The sequence below is a fragment of the Geotrypetes seraphini genome, chromosome 15, assembly GCF_902459505.1.
Source record: "Geotrypetes seraphini chromosome 15, aGeoSer1.1, whole genome shotgun sequence".
Taxonomy (NCBI): domain Eukaryota; kingdom Metazoa; phylum Chordata; class Amphibia; order Gymnophiona; family Dermophiidae; genus Geotrypetes; species Geotrypetes seraphini.
In genome coordinates, this window is record NC_047098.1 from 40,081,914 (window position 1) to 40,102,793 (window position 20,880).

Here is a 20,880-nt window from a genome sequence, read left to right on the forward strand (position 1 = left end):
ACCCCCTTGTAGGCCTGTCCCCCCCTTGTAGGCCTGTCCCCCCTTTAAGGCCTGCCTGCCTGCCTTTCCCCCCCTTGAAGGCCTGCACCCCCCTTGAAGGCCTGTACCCCCCCTTGAAGGCCTGTCCCACCCCCTTGAAGGCCTGTCCCCCCCTTGAAGGCCTGCCTGCCTTTCCCCCCTTGAAGGCCTGTTCCCCCCCTTGAAGGCCTGTTCCCCCCCTTGAAGGCCTGCACCCCCTTGAAGGTCTGCACCCCCCCAAAGGCCTACACCCCCCCCGAAGACCTGCACCCCCCCTGAAGGCCTGCCTGCCCCCCTTGAAGGTCTGCACCCCCCCCCCGAAGGCCTGTCCCCCCTTGAAGGCCTGCCTGCCTGCCTGTCACCCCCTCCCCCTTGAAAGCCTGCTTGCCTGCCCGCCCGCCCGCCCCACCCTGAAGGCCTGATGCCCCGCCCCGCCCCGAAGGACCGCTCGCCCCCCTGGCCTCCCCGCACCACCTATGAAGCAGCCGCAGCAGGATCACGAAGTCAGCGTCAGCGATCCCTGCGCTGCTTCCTGCGCCACGGTCCCGCCCCTCTTCTGACGTCAGAGGAGGGGCGGGATCGCGGTGCAGGAAGCAGCGCCGAAGCAGCGCAGGGATCGCTGACGCTGACTTCGCGATCCTGCTGCGGGCTGCTTCACAGGTGGTGCAGGAAGGTCAGTGGGGCGAGCGGTCCTTCGGAGGTGGCGGGGGACTGAACGGCAAGGCCGGGAACACCCCCTTAGGGCTGGCACCCGGGGCGCACCGCCCCCCCGCCCTTGGTACGCCACTGGCTGGGGCCTGGCTAGTGAGTAAGAAGAAAGAAACTGGGGAAAGGCAGAAAGGGCTTGCTAGGGAGGTAGAGAAGAGGCAAAGGACTAGGGTTACTATATGGCTCCAGAAAAAAGGGCAGATTGAGACATCCAGGTTTTACTTCCATTGCATCCGTCCTCCTTTTTCTGGAACTATAGGGGAGATAGGGGAGTGAGGCTAAGGACAGAAGAGAGTAGCAAAGAGAAATAAAGATGAAGTGTAGGGAGGTTCAAGCTAAATTGGGAAGAGTGTAATCTGGAGAGTGAAATCTCTGGGCAGTGACCAGGCAACAAAGGGGGGGAGGAACTTTCAAGTATGTAGCAACTAAACCTTTAGGACAAAATTTTGTACATAAAAAAATCAGAAAGTATGCGCATAAATTTCCAATTTAATTGCATAGAATTTGATTTTTTTGTGTGGAATATAATGTGTCTTTAAAAAAATAGTAAAATATAAACTTGAGTACCTGAATAAATTCATGTATACTGTTCTAAGCTCCCCTGGGAGAACGATCTAAAAAACTGAATAAATAAAATATGATCAAATGACTCATAAAATCACATCATCCCACAAATTTCTACCGGTAGTAGCCCTTCTATCGGGGGATAACTAGCTCCACCTCTTGACGCACAAACCAATAAGAAACGAGAACAGCACGACCCCCCGCCCCCCCCCCCCTCCCGACCGGCAGCTAAAAGGGAGCCGGCGTGGCGCTGACGTCATCGGCTGGAATTCTGCGAGGAAAGAGGACTCAAATCCTATCATCGCTCTGGAGCCCAATTTGTACGGGCAGAGGAGCGCCACTTTTCTATCATTGGATAAAGAAGTTTTTGCTGTTCGGAAGCCAATAGCAAGCCGCAACGGTGCTAGCGGATGTGATCATTGGCTAGAGGCCTTGAGTGAGGCGGGGCCTGAGCTAGTGAGGCCAAGGAGAGGGCGGGGCAGCGCTGGCGCCTGCGCCCATTGGCTGAAGGAGGTGCAGCGGAGCGATCCTCCCCCGCGGGCGGGCTAGAGGCTGCGGAGAGCCGGCGGCGCCCGGGTGGCAGCATGTCGGGCTCGGGCTTCGTGCTGGAGGCGCTCGGCGAGAAGCTAGTGAACGCCGAGCGAGCGGAGGTGGACACGCAGGCTCTGGCCTCGCGCCTCTCCTTGCTCGGGCTCTTCTTCGGCTGCGGCGCGAGCGCCCCGTGCCGCCAGCTCTGCGGCAGCCTGGCCGACTTCTACAGCCGCTTCCGCCAGTCGGAGCGCGGCCCCAAGCTGGAGGTGGTCTTCGTGTCGTCCGATCAAGATCCGAAGCAGTGGCAGGACTTCGTGCGGGACATGCCCTGGTTGGCGCTGCCCTTCAAGGAGAAGCACCGTAAGGTGAGAGAGCCCCCCAGGAGGGGGGCGCAGGGGATACGGTGCGGCCAGTGGTCCATTACCCCGAGATGGGGAGGGTATGGCTGCGATCCTTACCCTGTGCTGGTCCTCACTCACTCTCTCGTCCCGTTGTACTGTTCTGATTGCCTCCATTAGGCTAGTGATCCCGGGGGGGGAATCGAGGCACTTGCAATAGAGGCACTTGCAATAGAGACGAGTAAATGCTTTTGTGGGATAAGTTAGTCAGTGGAAGATCAGACTTGGCTGGACTTCACTGTATAAGGTCACTGTGGGGTTCTGCAAACAAGATTTGGATTTAGCTCGAGATGAGACACATTCAGGTGTTGTCGGTATTTTCTTGTACGTGGAGGGCATGCAATCTTTTGTATGTGAAGTGATCTTGGACATGTCATTTAAACATCCATTACAAGGAGCGGTGATATAATTGGCTTCTCTGATTTCTGCCCACTGCACTAGCCATTTGGCTATGCCCTGCTCTTGCTTGTCAACTGTACATGTCAAAGCAGTCCATTCAGGAGCTCAAATAAATATGTAAATGATCATGATTTGCCCTACATAGAGGCTTCCTAGTCTTTGCATTTTTAAAAGAATAAACAGTTTGATTCATGTTGACCCATTCCATTCTGCTCAGGATTTTATATCCCCCCCTCCCGTCAGCCGTCTCTTCTCCAATCTGAAGAGCCCTAGCCTCTTTAGCCTTTCCTCGTGAGTTGTTCTGTCCTCTTTTTCATTTTGTTTGCCTCTTTGTACCTTTTTTCCTGGTGGAATTATATGCAGCTATGCAGTGCAGAATTTGCGCACAATTTTTAAAATTGTGTCTTTAAAACAATTTCTTCATTATTGTTCCCAGAAGCATTGAATGTTTTGGTTCACTCGCTAGTGATCCAACAACTTGATTACTGTAATTCTCTTTATGTTGGGCTATAACAGAACGATATTACACAGACTTCAGATTATACAGAATACTGCTATCCTGTCCTATTAACCCTCTTTCTTCCTCCCCTCTTAAAGTCAATCAATTTGTACCTTTGCTTAATCTTTGTAAACCGCATAGAACTTCACGGTATTGCGGTATATAAGCTGTTATTATTATTATTATTTATTATTATTATCCAGTTAATACACAATCTCCATAAATTTGAAAATATTACTCCATATTTGAAAGAAGCTCATTGCCTTCCTGTAAAACATCGTATTCTATATAAAATACTTTTAATAACTTTCAAGGCACTAACTACAGATGAGCCTCCTTATTTGTATGTCTTTTGAGTTCATATACATCGATTAGACTTTTAAGATCATCAAATACTTCTTGCTGTTCCATCTTATTGGAAATTAGTCCATGAGCATGTCAGAGAAGCCATCTTTTCCATTAATGGCCCAAAATTCTGGAATTCTTCACTATTATCTCTCCGGTCACTAACCTCAGTCGATAGGCTTTCAAGTCTGATTTAAACCTTTCTTTTTTTCCGATGCATATTAAACTTGCTTTAACTGTCAGCACTGGCGGTATTATGGAAAATACAAAATATCCCAAATGTGTTTCCCTTTATCTCTTTCCTTTTTAAATTTTGTAGTTCTTCCCATTTACCTAAATTCATGTGAATGTAAAATCTGTTTTTACTATCGAATATATGTTTTTAGATTGTAAGCTGCCCAGATGGCATTTCCCTTGAAGCAGGATAGTGAAATTTTAATAAACTTGGAATTTAGTACAGGCAGCAGTGTGTCTGCTCCTCTCTCTTCCCCTCTAGAACTAAGCTTCTGTAGCAAGAAGAGAGGGAAGTGATCCACTGTGCAGCAATTCACATCTTCCTTCTTGCCGCATGAGCTTATTCCTGGAGGGAAAGAGAGGAGTAGAGCCACTGCTGCCAGGCTGAAAAGGGAGAAGGTGAGTGTGGGGTCTGGATAAAAGCTGGATCCAAGGCTTCCTACCTTTTAACCCTTTATTTGGTATTGTTGCTTAGAAGCAACATGGGTCATCTATGGCTCTTATGAGAGATCTGCATCTCCAAATGACTATTACTTGGCACTATTGCTCTCGTTCAACATCAAGTTATGTAATGCAGCCATTTTCACCATCTGCCAGTTAAAGGATTAAAGCTGCCAGAGCTGAACTGGATCCTCTGGATTTCAACTGCAGCACCTTTTTTTAAAGTTGAAATCATAGGATCCAGGGGATCTGGCTTCCTTTTCTTCTCCATGCTCAGTTTAACCACAGCTTCCCCTTTCTCTTGGGCTGCAGAGTAATGGGTTGAATATGCCATGGGGTTAAGAGCTACAAGCTGAAGGCTTGCTATGGTTGAAGGCAGTAAAGATACAGTGACAGCTGGGAAGGTGAGGAGACAGAATGAGAGGCTGGGGTATTGCATGCGAGCAGTGGCATAGCGAGGGTGAGAGGCACCCTTCCTCTTCCCCAAACCCTCCTGCCGGGTGCGTGCGCCCCTTCTGGTTCCCCGTACCTTTTTAACTTCTCCGTGAGCAGCATGTCAGTGTCAGCTCAGCCTTTGATGTCACTTCCTTGGCGTGGGACCCGGAAGTGACATCGGAGAGAGTGCCAATGCTGACGTGGGTAACGGTGTTGCTTGCGCTGGAGAAATAAAAAGGGTACCATGGGAGGCGAGGGCGTGTGTGGCAGGGGAAGGGGTGGGAGGGGGGTGCTGGCGCCCCTAGAAGACAGTGCCTGGGCCCCTCCACCGTCTCTCCACCTTACTGCGCCACTGCATACAGGGCAGACAATTACTTTAGGGGCAGACAATTATGTGTCATGCTGGGATTTAGAGGGAGACAGAACTGTAGTTGGAGTGAGAGTGAACTGAGGAGGCTGGAGCCTGAGAATGAAAAAGGTAGGCTTTATGATAGGGGTATTCTTTTTCACCCAGAGAGTGGTAGAAAACTGGAATGCTCTTCCGGAATCTTGTCATAGGGGAAAACACCCTCCAGGGATTCAAGACAAAGTTGGACGGGTTTATGCTGAATCAGAATGCCGGCAGGTAGGGCTAGTCTCAGTTAGGGCGCTGGTCTTTGACCAGAGGGCCGCTGTGTGAGCGGACTGCTGGGCACGATGGACCACCGGTCTGAACCAGCAGCGGCAATTCTTATGTTCTTATTACAAATAAATGTTGCAATATTGTGTGCAGAGTTTTCAATCTTTTTGCATAGAATTCCCCTGGGAATATTTTTGTTAGTTGCCATCGACTCGTGTTCAAGTCCTAGTGACTTGATGAAATACAGGTCTAAAAGTAATCGGTTTTGTGCGTCATCCCCCATGGTTGTTTTTAACTTGTCCAACCATCTGATTGCCCAGGAAGGAGGGCTGAGGCAGAGAAGGTAGCGGCGGCGAGGGCGGGCAGCGGCTAGAGTAAGCTCCGCCCACCCGCACCGCGTCACCAGCGGAGCCAGAGGCCGGACCACCCCTTAAGAGGAGGGGAGCTGCGGCGCGAAGGCAGCACAAGCCGCGTGGAGGCTTGTGGCGGAGAGAGATAGCCGGGAGGAAGGAGGGCTGAGGCAGAGAAGGTAGCGGCGGCGAGGGCGGGCAGCGGCGAGAGTAAGCTCCGCCCACCCGCACCGCGTCACCAACGGAGCCAGAGGCCGGACCACCCCTTAAGAGGAGGGGAGCTGCGGCGCGAAGGCAGCACAAGTCGCGTGGAGGCTTGTGGCGGAGAGAGGTAGCCGGGAGGAAGGAGGGCTGAGGCAGAGAAGGTAGCGGCGGCGAGGGCGGGCAGCGGCGAGAGTAAGCTCTGCCCACCCGCACCGCGTCACCAGCGGAGCCAGAGGCCGGACCACCCCTTAAGAGGAGGGGAGCTGCGGCGCGAAGGCAGCACAAGCCGCGTGGAGGCTTGTGGCGGAGAGAGGTAGCCGGGAGGAAGGAGGGCTGAGGCAGAGAAGGTAGCGGCGGCGAGGGCGGGCAGCGGCGAGAGTAAGCTCCGCCCACCCGCACCGCGTCACCAGCGGAGCCAGAGGCCGGACCACCCCTTAAGAGGAGGGGAGCCAACGGCGCCCAGCTGTTCGGCGCGCGGCGAAGGCGAGCGGAAAAGGCGCTCGCCTTAGCGAGAGCGCCTTTGCGAAGGGCCTTAAGAAGGGCAGGCCAGGTCACTACATCCAAGGACTCCAAGAAAGGAAGACAGCAAGGTAAGGAAGTAAACACATACACGCACACACACAAGTAAAAGGGAAGCAAACACAGAAAAGAAGGAAGGAGTAGGCCCAGGAAGGACCACACATCAAAGGAACGACAGGCAAGGAAGGCACTGAAGAACAGTAGCAAGGGCAAAAGACAAGGTAGAAGCAGGCTAAGAAGGTAGCGCACACACATACACAGAGACAGCAGTAACAAGCTCAGCAGGACAAGAAAAGGCGGACTCAAGAGAGAACACGAGCTAAAGGAGAAGGCAGCCACAGAGGGTAAGCAAGGGGCAAATAGCACAAGCGCATAAGTAAAAGGAAGCGAAAGACGAAGAAGGTAAGCAAGAGCCAGGCACAGGAGTGAACACACTAGCAAAGAGCAACAGGACTCCTAGAGAGCGGACAAATATGGAAGCGGAAGGAACCCGAAGGATGTGCTTCCCAGTGTACTGCACGGACTGCCACATGTATGACTACCTCCCCTCCGGGCAGCAGTCATATGTGTGCGGACGATGCCAGGAACTGGAGAGCTTGAAGAGTGAAGTCAGCCGACTGAAGATCAGGATCCAAGAGCTGGAGGGACTCTACATCTCCGAAGCCCCCTTCCAGACAGCCGAAGACCCCATGCGAGAGGGGTGCATCGAGAAATAAGTCAGGGAGCTCGAGAGGTTCATCGAGGATGCCTACAGGAGAGTGGAAGAACATGAGCACGGAAATGAGGAAGACACACAGAGCAGAGGACAAGAAACATCTGACACCAAGGTAGAGGATACCCACGGAGGAACCTTGCTGGAAGAAACAAAGAACACCAAGGACACAGACCTGCGACCGACACGGAGGCTGAAAGAAGGGAAATCTGCAATCCTGGTGGGAGACTCAATCCTGAGGCACGTTGACAGTCACATAGCAGGAGGGAGAGAGGATCGGCTAGTGACCTGTCTCCCAGGAGCAAGAACAAAGGACATCGTTGACAAGATTGAGAGAATCCTGGAAGGAGCAGAGACGGAAGAGACAGCAGTGATAGTCCACGTCGGGACGAACGATGTCACCAGGAGGGACTACAGCAAGAATGCACTGACTGAACAATTCAAGATCTTAGGAAGGAAACTGAAGATGAGGACCCAGAGGATAGCCTTCTCAGAGATCCTTCCAGTACCGAGGGCAGAAACGAAGAGGCAGACAGAGCTACAATCAATTAACGCATGGATGAGAAAATGGTGTGAGGAAGAGGGATTTCTCTTCGTGAGGAACTGGACAACGTTCTGGGGAAAGAACAAGCTTTTCAAGAATGATGGTCTACACCTGAGCAAGGCGGGAACTAGACAACTAGCAAATAACGTCAGAAGAGCGATAGAGCAAGCTTTAAACTAAGTAGTAGGGGAAAGCCGACAGTCGACCTGGTATCGACGGTTCGGGAAACAGTACCCAGTGAGGGTACTGAGGGGAAAGATTTTGGGGAAGACACAAGTGGCAAGCAACAGACTATGAACAAACAAGGGAGTCAGATGAAGCGAGAGGGGGAAAGGATGAACATACTGGAAGGGGAAGTCAAAACGGGACTGGATGATGAGAAAGAACAAGAGGAGGACAGTAGGAACACGCCACAAGGGGAAGGCAATAGGAATCTACCACAAAGAGAGGACAAAAGAGACAATACTCAGGAGTTGGCAGGCCAGGAAGGGGACAGAATGAAGCAGGAAATGCAAGGGAAAATAGAAAGGAAGGGAAAATGCCAGGACTTGAACTGCATGTATACTAATGCAAGGAGCCTAAAGAACAAAATGGGGGAACTAGAAGTCATGGCCAAAAATGAGAGACTAGACATCATAGGGATCACGGAAACATGGTGGAACGAGGAAAACAAATGGGACATAGTACTGCCAGGATACAAACTCTACCGAAAAGACAGGACTTACCAGAAGGGGGGAGGAATAGCACTATACATAAGGGATACCATTCACTCAACCACTGTGGACACAGCAGAGACAAATGCCCAACTGGAGTCATTGTGGATCAAAGTACCAGGAAGCAACGGATCTGAGATAAAGATGGGATTGTTCTACCGTCCACCTGGGCAAACTGGAGCTGAAGATACAGAAATGGTAGCCGAGCTGAGAAGGGAATGCAAGAACCCAAACACCATAGTTATGGGAGATTTCAACTACCCTGGGATAGACTGGTGTCTTGGAAATTCAAAATGTGCAAAGGAAATGGAGTTCCTGGAAGCAATCCAGGACTGCTTCATGGAACAACTAGTCGAGGCACCAACGAGAGGATCAGCGACTCTGGATCTGATCCTCAATGGGCTGAAAGGCCCCGCGAAGGATGTGGAGATCATAGGACCACTAGGAACCAGTGACCACAACATGATTCAGTTCAAAGTGCAAGTAGGACTACCTATGGGAAAGAGAACCAAGGCAATAACATTTAACTTCAAGAAAGGGAACTATGATGCCATGAGACAAATGGTGAGAAAGAAGCTCAGAAACAGCTCCAAGGAAACTCGGACTGTGGAGCAAGCCTGGTCCCTATTCAAGGACACAGTAAACAAGGCGTAAAACCTATATATACCAAGATTTAGGAAAGGTTCCAAGAAGAATCAGACAAAGGACCCTGCATGGATAACCAGTGAAGTAAAGAAAGTGATAGGAGACAAGAAAAAATCATTTCGGAAGTGGAAAAAGGACAAAACTGAAGGAAACTGGAGAGAGCACAGGAAGCAACAAAAAGAATGTCACCGAGTAGTCAGGAAAGCCAAGAAAGAGTATGAGGAGAGACTAGCCAAGGAAGCAAGAAATTTCAAACCATTTTTCCGATATGTGAAAGGGAAACAGCCAGCGAGGGAGGAGGTGGGGCCCCTGGATGAGGGTGATCGGAAGGGAGTGGTGAAAGAGGAAAAAGAGGTGGCTGGTAGGCTAAACAAGTTCTTCTCGTCGGTCTTTACAATAGAGGACACATCCAGTGTGCCAGAACCGGAAAAAATCTTCAGGGGAGATCAAGAGGGGAAATTATCATGCATGGAGGTAAGCCTCGAAGACGTTCTTAGGCAGGTAGATAGATTAAGAACGGACAAAGCTCCGGGCCCAGACGGGATCCACCCGAGAATACTGAAAGAGCTCAGAGATGAAACAGCAGAGTTACTGCAGCATATTTGCAACCTGTCCTTGAGAACAGGGGTAATCCCGGAGGACTGGAAGATAGCGAATGTTACACCGATCTTCAAAAAAGGATCGAGAGGCGACCCGGGAAACTACAGACCGGTGAGCTTAACCTCCGTTCCGGGGAAGATGGTCGAATCAATGATCAGGGAAGGTATCAATGAGCATATAGAAAAAAATAATCTGATGAGATCGAGCCAGCATGGTTTCTGTAAAGGCCGATCATGCCAGACAAATCTACTGCATTTCTTTGAGGGGATAAGTAAGCAATTGGACCAAGGTGATCCAGTAGACATTATATATCTAGATTTCCAAAAAGCCTTTGACAAGGTGCCCCATGAACGCTTACTGAAGAAACTGTGGAGTCACGGGGTGGAAGGGGACGTGTACAGATGGATCAAAAATTGGCTGGCGGACAGGAAACAGAGGGTAGGAGTAAAGGGGCACTACTCTGACTGGATAGGGGTCACAAGTGGTGTTCCACAAGGGTCAGTGCTGGGACCATTGCTGTTCAATATATTTATTAATGATCTAGAAACGGGGACAAAGTGCGAAGTTATCAAGTTCGCGGATGACACAAAACTCTCCAGCAGGGCCAGAACTGTTGAGGAATGCAAAGAATTGCAAAGCGACCTGAACAAACTGAGTGAGTGGGCAAAAATATGGCAGATGAGCTTCAATGTGGAGAAATGTAAGGTCTTGCACATAGGGAAGGGGAACTCCATGTACAGCTATACGATGGGAGGGAGGGTACTCGGGGAAGGCAGCCAAGAAAAAGATCTAGGGGTATTGGTAGATAACACAATGAAGCCGGCGGCACAATGTGCAGCGGCCTCAAAAAAAGCAAACAGAATGTTGGGCATTATCAAAAAAGGTATCACTACCAGAACAAAAGAAGTTATCCTGCCACTGTATCGAGCAATGGTGCGCCCACATCTGGAATACTGCGTCCAATACTGGTCGCCATACCTCAAGAAGGACATGGCAATACTCTAAAGGGTCCAGAGGAGGGCAACGAGGATGATAAAGAGTATGGAGAACCTTTCATATGCCGAACGGTTAGACAGGCTGGGGCTCTTTACCCTGGAGAAGCGGAGTCTGAGAGGGGACATGATAGAAACTTATAAAATCATGAAAGGCATAGAGAAGGTGGAGAGGGACAGATTCTTTAGACTAGCAGGGACAACTAAAACAAGAGGTCATTCAGAAAAACTGAGAGGAGACAGATTCATAACGAATGCAAGGAGGTTCTTCTTCACTCAGAGGGTGGTGGACACCTGGAACGCGCTTCCCGGAGAGGTAATAAGACAGAGTACAATTCTGGGGTTCAAAAAGGGACTGGATGACTTCCTGGAAGCGAAGGGGATAACAGGGTACAGATAGAGGTTTACCGTACAGGGGGTACAGATAGAGGTTTACCGTACAGGACATTGAGCGAATAGGGTATGGATATTTTAGGTTAGGTAGGGAACACTTTCAGGTCATGGACCTGGGGGGCCGCCGCGGGAGCGGACTGCCGGGCACGATGGACCCCTGGTCTGACCCGGCAGAGGCAACGCTTATGTTCTTATGTTCTTATACCTTTTACAATTTCACTATAAATTTTATTTGAGATAGGCAATAAATTGTATAAAATACTTGGTGTGGTCTCTCCTTGGAGCTATAGAGAATTTTATAGAACTGCTGTACATTGGATCACTTCCTTCTCTTCTACTGGCTTATATCAGACTGTTTGTGACCGGTGGCAGGTCAGATAAAGTCTGCGCTTACCACAGGATGTGCTCCAATGTCCTACGGTAAGTTCCAAATTTGTGTCGGGGTGGAGAGTTGTAATGATCATTTTGCACTAATGTTAGGGCCCATATTCTATAAAAGGCACCTAACTTCAGTTGAAGTCGCTGTTTAAAAAAATTTGAAACAAAAAATGTAGGTGACTAATGCCGTCTTAAAAACGGCAACTGCATCGTGCCTACGGAGGCGATTTACAATGTCTAATGCCACTGTAGGTGTGGCTAATTCCGCAAGTGGCGTTAGGCATCATAAAGTGCCTCTGTAGGTGCAATGCACTGAAATTTAGGCCTTGAAAACCCTGGCTTACATTTCCGGTGCCTACCTTTTCCGAAGCCGCGATTCTGTAAATGGCGCTGTTCCGTGAATGTCATGCAATTGGCGGCCATGTTTTAAGACAGCTACCGATAACGGCACCGTTTATAGAAGCCGGGCCTTAGTGCATCCGTATTACACTTTCCCTCCATATTTGCGGGGGTTAGGGGCAAAACTGGCCCGTAAATAACTTATTTTCTCGTTTATTTGCGGTATTTTGGTTAAATCCCTCACAAATACTGTGAAATCGCAAATAAAAACTTACTGTTCATATTCGCGATTTGTTTAAAAAAAACCAACCCAAATTATGGATTGCATTTCTTGTATTGTACTGCACAGTATTAAAGCATGCTGAAGCAAGTGCTAAAAAAAGCGCCAAACTTTTTTCTCGGCTCTCCAGGATGATGTTATTTGGGGATGGGGTAGAGCCAGCAAGGTTAAACCCATAAATAATCCATCGCGAGTGCTGAACCTGCGAATCTGGAGGGAGAAGTGTACTGCGTACCAACTGGATTGCTGTGTGAACCCTTATTGCCCACAAAATCGGCTATTAAAATAAATAGAAACTCAGCCGTTCTCCTGCTGTGTTAAAAATGGCTTTGACATGTGCGAAAGCCACCTTTTTTTTTTTTTAACTCACAGCTTGGTGAAAGTACCCTTAAGAGGTTTAAGTCTCAGCTATACATTAATAATAATAATTTTATTCTTATATATCGCCATACCGAAAAAGTTCTAGGCGGTTCACAACAAAGTAAGCTAATACATGGGATACAGATAAAATACAAATTAGAATAATGGACTAGAGAGTTGCGCGGGGACAGAAATCCCACCCATCCCCGCCAGGATCCTCTCCGCCCCCACCCATCCCCACAAGGAATTACCTCCATCCCCGCCCGTCCCCATAAAAAGCAGCAATTACTTCTGACAGGATCATCAATTCCACAGTTTCTTTTGTGTTTGCGCTGTTGTTTTCCTTATGAAATTTCTTTGGTGGAACCCTTTTTTTGTTTTCTGTTCAGGTAATTAACTTTTAAACCCCCTCTTTTACTAAGGCTGACTTGTCCATTATATTATATGGACGAACCCTGCTTTGGATAGAGGGGGTCCCCGTGGGAGTCCCGTGGGTTAGGGGGGATTCCCGCGGGACCTGTGGGATTCCTGCAATCCCTGTTCCCGTGCAGACCTCTATAATGGACTTAAAAACAGATAAAGACAGAAAGCATTTACAATATAATGCAGAAAAGGTCTTTTTCATCAGCATAAGATTTTTTTCCTGCACAATTGAATGTGTGGTTTATTGTGTGATGGATAGGTTTCTTTCCTATTTTTACTGTATTTCTTTTTCTTGTGTATAGTTTATTTTCTAAACCACTATAGCCCACTTGGAATTGGCAGTAGATTAAAAGTGAATAAACATAAACACACAAACTGATTCACCTTTATCAACATGCGTCTTCGCACTTTTCATCAACTAGCAGATTTAGCCAAGGGGAATCTTTTCTTATGAAAGTTAAATCTATCCCATTAAACTAAGGTTACCATATGGCTCCAGAAAAAGGAAGACGGATTGAGACGTTGCTTTCAATCAGGGCTGTGGAGTCTGAGACAATTTTGGGTACCCGGAGTCATGGGTACTAGAAACTGAGGAGTCAGCATCGAAGGATTTATCTACCGACTCCACAGCCCTGCTTTCAACAGACGTGAAACCCAAATGTCTCAACCCGTCCTCCTTTTCCTGGAGCCATATGGTAACCCTACAAAATTATCTTATGTATATATTCAGCAATTTTGTTCTTTAGTGCGGGGCAAAATGGTAGAAGCTATTATAATGTCAGGCTTCCTGGAGCTCTTTGGAAAGGGTAATGCCAGTTTTTAAATCTTTAGGTACCATAGCTAATTTTAATCATAGGTTACAGATATCTGTAATTTTATTTTTGATTATTTTTCAGTACTCTGTGATGAATACCATCCAGTCCAGGAGATTATTTGCTCTTTAGCTTGTCAATTTTGACCTGTTACATCTTCCAGGTTCAGAGAGTTCAGTTTTCCATTAAATATTATTTCTGGTACAGTAGCTTCCTTACATCCTGCTAAGTAGAGACCAAAGCTGTCTAATATTTACCTTTATAATGCTGAAGTCTGTCAATTTAAAAAAATCTATAGCAAGAATATACCTAGCTTTGCTTTGAATTTTTTTTTTATAGACATTGAAAATCTGTGGCAAGATTGTTCCAACATATCACTGCATAATCTCTGAGTCGGATTTCACGGTCTGTGTGGTAATCCTCCACTATAGTAATATGTTGCTGTGTGTAGTGTATTGCCTGTTTTCTACCTAAGAAAAGAGCATGATATTGAAAAATTCAAGATTAATTTAAAAACGTTCCTTTTTAAAGACGCCTTTGATTAATAACTTATAATCTGGATCACAATAATTTAATAATTAAAAAAAAAAAAAAATTTCCCACCTTATGTTTTTCCCCAACCTTCTTTTTATTACATTTTGTAGTTCTTATCCCCTTCTCCCTTTATTCATGTTTTGTTAAATATGTATTTAGGATTTTTTTTTTTTTTCTTTTAAATTAATTTTTAAGGTCATGTATAATTAAGGTTTTAATTTCTATTTTTTATATTGTAATATTAATTATTTCTATTTATATATATGTATGTTCATCGCTTTGAAAAAAAGACAAAGCGATTAATCAAAAATTGTAATAAACTTGAAACTTGAAACAATGAAACAGTGGTTCCCCTTATTTTAAATTGGTGAATGCACATGATCAATGTGGTTGCTGACAGTTCTCCAGGGAGCCACTAGCAGCAAGAGCCTGGCTTGTGTCACTACTGATCTGGAAGGAGTCCTGTCCTGTCACACACTGGCCAAAGGATTCTCCTGTGGCCTTTTGTTCTTTGTCTCTCTATTAACCAAGCTTTCCAAGTACTAACTTGCTGCTTTCTCACATCCTGTTGTCTACTTCATAAGTCTTTTCCTTTATCTCCTAATATTTTAAGTTACATTTTTTTTTACATGGGGGAGGGGGTGAGTGGGCTTCAATAATTACAGCCTTGCTCGGTTTAAAAAATATTTGCCATGGTCCCCCATTCCTGTTGTAACACATTATGTTGCATCTATACATTTTTCTGTATTTGTGTGGTGTCGGCAATGGCCAGATAGGAAAGCCCTTGGAAAACGTTTAAATATTTTCTTTCAGCAATGAAATAAAGGAACCCTATAGTAATTTTTAAAAATGTTCGCAGTGAACTGAATAACTTTGGAGCTACACGTCCTTGTCGATGATTGGGGTTGACACGCTGCAGCTCTGAGCCTGTGCCTTTAATGTCTATTGTCTGTAAGGCGGTGAGACTCCAGACAGCCATAATGATGCTGCTGCCACCACCTTTCTCTTCGTTTCTGCGAGCAGGAGTGTAGATGGGTTTAAAAATACTTCAGAAGTGTGTGGTACCCACCGCTGTCCTCTCATTTCTACCCCCACATCACACACAGATTAAAGGCTTTTGGTTTCAGCTGTTTCTTTAGCTTGTGGATTCATTAAAGAGTTTCTGTAGTTGGAGCATCCTGGAATATGAATCTTCAGTGCACATTTCCAGGGAGGAAGAAAACATAATTTATTGTGGTTTCCTCTTGCTTCTACAACCAGTTATTGAAACAGTTTAGCCCATAGTTGCCTGATTTAAAGATACCAATCTCTTTGATTTTAGTAACATAGTAAATGACAGCAGATAAAGACCTGAACAGTCCATCCAGTCTGCCCTGCAGTTACATGCATTACAATTCCATGATTAAATTAAAATGTCTTTTTTTTAATTTCTGGGCCATAGACCTTAGAAGCCCACCCAGTACTGTCCGTAGGTCCCAACTATTGGAGTTGCCCGTGAAGCCTATCTAAATCATCTCTTTTGCGGGATTCTGTAAAAGTTTGCCCATTCATATTCTAATTGGAGATCCTCTTGTGTTCATCTCGTGCTTTTTTGAATTCTGTCACAGTTTTCCTCTCCACCCTCTCTGTGAAAAAGAATTTCCTAACAGTACTCTTAAGTCCGGTTTGTTCTTTTTTTACATAATGATGTTCGTCATTGAGACGTCCTGTATGCAATTTTATATTTTGATGTATTTTAGGGTTTGGCCAGTTTTTTGGCCTTAAATGATGTTCTTCGTATACAATTTGATTTTTTTGTATGTAAATATGTAATTTGTTTTATACTGTATTTCCCCCATATAGGCCGCCCCATGTATAGGCCGCAAAAAATGCCTATACAAGTTTTAAAACTGGTAGATAAGCCGCCCCATTGTATTAGTCGCAGCTTATCTACCAGTAACTGGGGTGGCCTATACTGTTTTTTAAAAATCATCCCCCCCTCTTACCTCCCTCCCTGGACAGCGGACGGCTGCCTCCTTGAATCTCGCGGCAGGAAGCAGTGCGGGGCTGGGCTGGAGATCAAAAAGATCGCTCCTGCCTTGCACTTCTGGCCGCGAGATTTGAGAAGGCAGCCGTCCAGCGAGGAGGGGGATGATTTTAAAAAACAAAACAAAACAGTGTAGGCCGCCCCATTATGCAAGCCGAACCACTGGGCAGGCTTGCAAAACCCATATATAGGCCGTGACCTATATATGGGGAAATACAATAGTGTGTTTTTGATGTGATTTGTACGACAAATGTTACGTCTTATTTTGTATGTTGATGTGTAGCTTACCCTGGATAAGGGCGGGAGATAAATGAACAAAACATACTAGGGATCTAATACCAATATCCATAATACAGGTTATTATATATCCATGTAATCTTATATGTATGTAGGAAAGACAAAACGCATGATTCGCGCACACATAATAATTTAATATAGACGTTGCATTAATAGAAAAGTGGTATCGGCTCCTTTGGTGGAACATTGGCAGGTTTGATGGTTTGTTGCAGCCTTCATCAAATACTTGAGAAATACTAACTTGGCAAGTATTGGTGTCACAACATCTGATGTCACAACATCAGAGAGGCTTCAGACGCAGGCGCGGATCTCGCAAGGAGCGCCACCCGCGGCTTTGAACGAACGAGCCGGCCAGACACGCTGCTGCTCCAGTGGCGTACCAAGGGGGGGGGGCGGTCCATTGTTCTCTTCCCTGCAGGGCCGACCAACTCTGGCAGCCCGATGTCAATTCTGACGTCGAGAGGACGTTCTGGCTAGCCAATCGCTGCCTGGCTGCCCGGAACGTCCTTTCCGACGTTAGAATTGACATCGGGCAGCGAGAGTTGGTCGGCCCCATGCAGAAGAGAAGCAGGGAGATGGCCTGTTCCCGATAGCGGCAGCAGCAGCAGCAGCCTATTCCGCGGTGGCATGGGGGAGGGCAGGAAGGAAGAAAGAAAGAAAGAAGGTGGGGTGGGGATAGGGAGCCAGAAAAAAAAAGCAAAAAATGGGGCATGGAGGAAGGAAGAAAGAAGGAGGGGGGACAGGGAACCAGAAACAAAGCAAAAAATGGGGCACGGAATCAGAGAAAGACAGACAGAGAAAGAAAGAAAAAGTTGGAGGAGGGAAAGAGGTCTGGAGGAGAGGAAGCATACAGGAGGCTGAAAGAAGGGAATAAGTATTGGATGCACAGTCAGAAGAATAAAGTGCAACCAGAGAATGATGAAATTATCAAACAAAGGTAGGAAAATGATTTTATTTTCAATTTAGTGATTGAAATGTGCTAGTTTTGAAAAAGAAAAGATATTGAACTTTAAATGTGAGTGCTGCAGAAAAAAATAGAGTAGTTGGAGGGCCGCAGAAAAAATAGTTAATTTCTTATTAAAGAAATGACAATTTTGCATGAGGTAAAACTCTTTATAGTTTATATATCTTTCCTTTTAACTGTTAAAGGAAAGTTTTATAAACTATAAAGAGTTTTACTTCATGCAAAATTGTCATTTCTTTAATAAGACATTAACTATTTTTTCTGCGGCCCTCCAAGTACCTACAAATCCAAAATGTGGCCCCGCAAAGAGTTTGAGTTTGAGACCACTGAGCTAAATGGTATTCCGCGCATTAAACCCCTACCACGCCTTGATAAAAGGACCCCTAAATGTTGTACATGTCGCAAATCAGGCACCATTCTTTTCTTTTCATCATTGACCCTTAATGATCTTTTGGAAGCATACATTTGTACTAGTTTAAAATATGATGGCATCTTATTTTAGAAACTCTTAATAATTAAATCCAACACTTTATATTGGATTCTAAATTTTACAGGTAGCCAATGCAGTTTTCTTAAAACAAGACTTGCATATTGAAATATATCTACATTTATGATTAGCCTTGCTGCAGCATCCTGAACAACTTGCAGTGTCTGAATTTTTGCTACAAGTAATCCAATATACTGCATAGAGCAGAGTTCTTAAACTGCTGGTCTGCAGAAATTTTCTGCCGGTCCATAGGGCCAGCACCTCCATCAGGCCCAAGAGATTGTTCTGTAGCCGTTGGTCCTCGGTACGATCAATGCGGCGTCTTCAGGCCAGCTCCATGAGTGCTGCAGTGCACAAAGCCGTAGGAAACAGCTCCTACCTGCGGCTGACCTGAAAGCCTTCTCTGACGTAACATCGGAGGGAAGGCTTCCAAATGAGGCGCGGGACACGCGCGAGGAGCCGGCTCGAAGACCCTGCGTTGATCGCACCTTGGACCAGCCTGAAGCTAACACCGGGAGGCAGGCCAGAAGGCAATGCACATGGAGGGAGAGAGACAACAACGGCAGGGGAAATGCTTTTATTTGTTTTATTTGATTTTACATCTGCTGTCTGTTCAGGAAGAAATGCATTTGTTTGTTTTAATCTGGGGATTGTACTACTTGCAGAGTCTTGCATCGTAGGGTTTGGTCCTACATTTGCATGGTGTTATCTGTTTTCTGGTAGGAATGAATGTTGAAAAGCATACAGTGTGCTTTGTGTATTTTTTAATTTTGTGGTTAACCATTATGTGTTGTTAATACGATTATATTGTGCGTGTATATATATGAAAAATGAATGGAAAAAATGGTTACAATTAGTACTATTATGGGGGCGTGGTCTGGAGCGGAGTTTGGGTGGAGATGGGCACGACTTAGCCCAGTGTTCTTCAACTGCCGGTTCGCGGACAGGTGCCAGTCCACAAAATAATTATTTTATTTCCGCCAGTCCATAGGTGTCAAAAGATTAAAGAGCACTGGTGTAAAGCATTACAAAAATTCAATCTGGAAACCGAAAATCCAAAGCACAAAGTATTGGCTTCAATCTGCTAGCTAATCTTAAATAATAAAAACAAGATTGAATTACATGAATGATTGATTCTGGAATGACAGAGTTGTATCCGGTAAAACTCCCAAATTTCTTATCACAGATTGCATTTCTAATGATCCAGTAGAAACCATTTAAAGTTAATTCTTAAGGCAAAGCCTTACACCTCGTATCATTAACATTTCAGATTTGTCAACATTCAGTAGCAATATTTTGGGGTTAATTCAGCCTGTAGTTGTAAGTTGCTTAAACTGCTGACTAGAGAATGACACGGGGACAAATTTGTCCCCGTAGGAACTCAATTTCCCCATCCTGTCCCCGTGAGTTTTGTCACTGTCCCTGCCCCATTCCTGTAAGCTCTGCCTTAATCGCACAAGCTTTGAACACTTACTGTTTGAGGCTTGTGCAGATAGAAACATAGAAATAGACGGCAGATAAGGGCCCACGGCCCATCTAGTCTGCCCACCTTAATGTCCCTCCCCTACCTTTGCCCTGTGAATAGATTCCATGTGCCGATCCCATTTGGCCTTAAAATCAGGCACGCTGCTGGCCTCAGTCACCTGTAGTGGAAGACTATTCCAGCGATCAACCACTCTTTCAGTGAAAAAGAATTTCCTGGTGTCACCTCGTAGTTTCCCGCCCCTGATTTTCAACGGATGCCCTCTTGTTGTCGTGGGACCCTTGAAAAAGAAGATATCTTCCTCCGCCTCGATGCGGCCCGTAAGATACTTGAACGTCTCGATCATGTCCCCCCTCTCTCTGCGCTCCTCGAGCAAGTATAGCTGTAATTTGTCAAGCCGTTTTTCGTATGGTAGATCCTTGAGTCCCGAGACCATCCGGGTGGCCATTCTTTGCACCGACTCCAGTCTCCGCACATCCTTGCGATAATGCGGCCTCCAGAATTGCACACAGTATTCCAGGTGGGGCCTCACCATGGATCTATACAATGGCATAATGACTTCCGCCTTACGACTGACGAAACCCCTTCGTATGCAGCCCATGATTTGTCTTGCCTTGGACGAAGCCTGCTCCACTTGATTGGCAGACTTCATGTCCTCACTGACGATTACCCCCAAGTCTCGTTCTGCTACCGTTTTTGCTAGGATCTCGCCATTAAGGGTATAAGACTTGCATGGATTCTGGCTGCCCAGGTGCATAACTTTGCATTTTTTGGCATTGAAGTTGAGTTGCCATGTCCTAGACCATCGCTCCAGTAGGAGTAGGTCGTGCATCATGTTGTCGGGCACTGAATCTTCGTCTGTTGTGCATTTGCCCACTACATTACTCAGTTTGGCGTCATCGGCGAATAATGTTATTTTACCTCGAAGCCCTTCTGCCAAGTCTCTTATAAAGATGTTGAATAGGATTGGGCCCAAGACTGAGCCCTGTGGTACTCCACTAATCACCTCCGTCATTTCGGAGGGGGTGCCGTTCACCACCACCCTTTGGAGCCTACCTCCAAGCCAGCTCCCAACCCATTTCGTCAATGTGTTACCTAATCCTATAGAACTCATCTTTCTCAGTAACCTGCGGTGTGGTACGCTATCGAATGCTTTGCTAAAGTCCAGGTACACGATGTCCAGGGACTCCCCTATATCCAGCTTCCCCGTTACCCAGTCAAAGAAGCTGATCAGGTTGGATTGGCAGGATCTCCCCTTAGTAAATCCATGTTGTCGGGGATCCCATAGATTCTCCTCATCCAGGATCTTATCTAATTGGTGTTTGATTAGAGTTTCCATTAGTTTGCTCACTATCGATGTTAGACTCACTGGTCTGTAGTTTGCTGTCTCCATCTTTGAGCCTTTCTTGTGGAGTGGAATGACGTTAGCCGTCCTCCAGTCCAACGGGACGCTGCCTGTACTAAGGGAGAGGTTGAAGAGCGCGGACAGTGGCTCCGCCAAGACATCACTCAGCTCCCTAAGCACCCTGGGGTGCAGGTTGTCCGGCCCCATTGCTTTGTTAACCTTGAGCTTTGACAGCTCACCGTAGACACTGCTGGGCGTAAACTCAAAGTTACTAAACGGGTCAACTGAG

General features: G+C 46.5%; 1 protein-coding gene across 3 annotated transcripts in view; it reads left to right on the top strand.

Annotated features, from left to right (window-relative positions):
• Nucleotides 1-1,563: 1,563 nt before the first annotated feature.
• Nucleotides 1,564-20,880, top strand: part of NXN (nucleoredoxin) — a 186,667-nt gene continuing 167,350 nt past the window's right edge. For 2 of the 3 annotated variants that reach the window (XM_033922311.1, XM_033922310.1), the window contains exon 1: nucleotides 1,564-2,186. In XM_033922311.1, the coding sequence (XP_033778202.1) occupies nucleotides 1,875-2,186 (312 nt within the window). In that variant the 5' untranslated portion in view covers nucleotides 1,564-1,874. The remainder of the gene's footprint in view (nucleotides 2,187-20,880) is intronic. The other variant, XM_033922309.1, reaches the window with a different exon arrangement.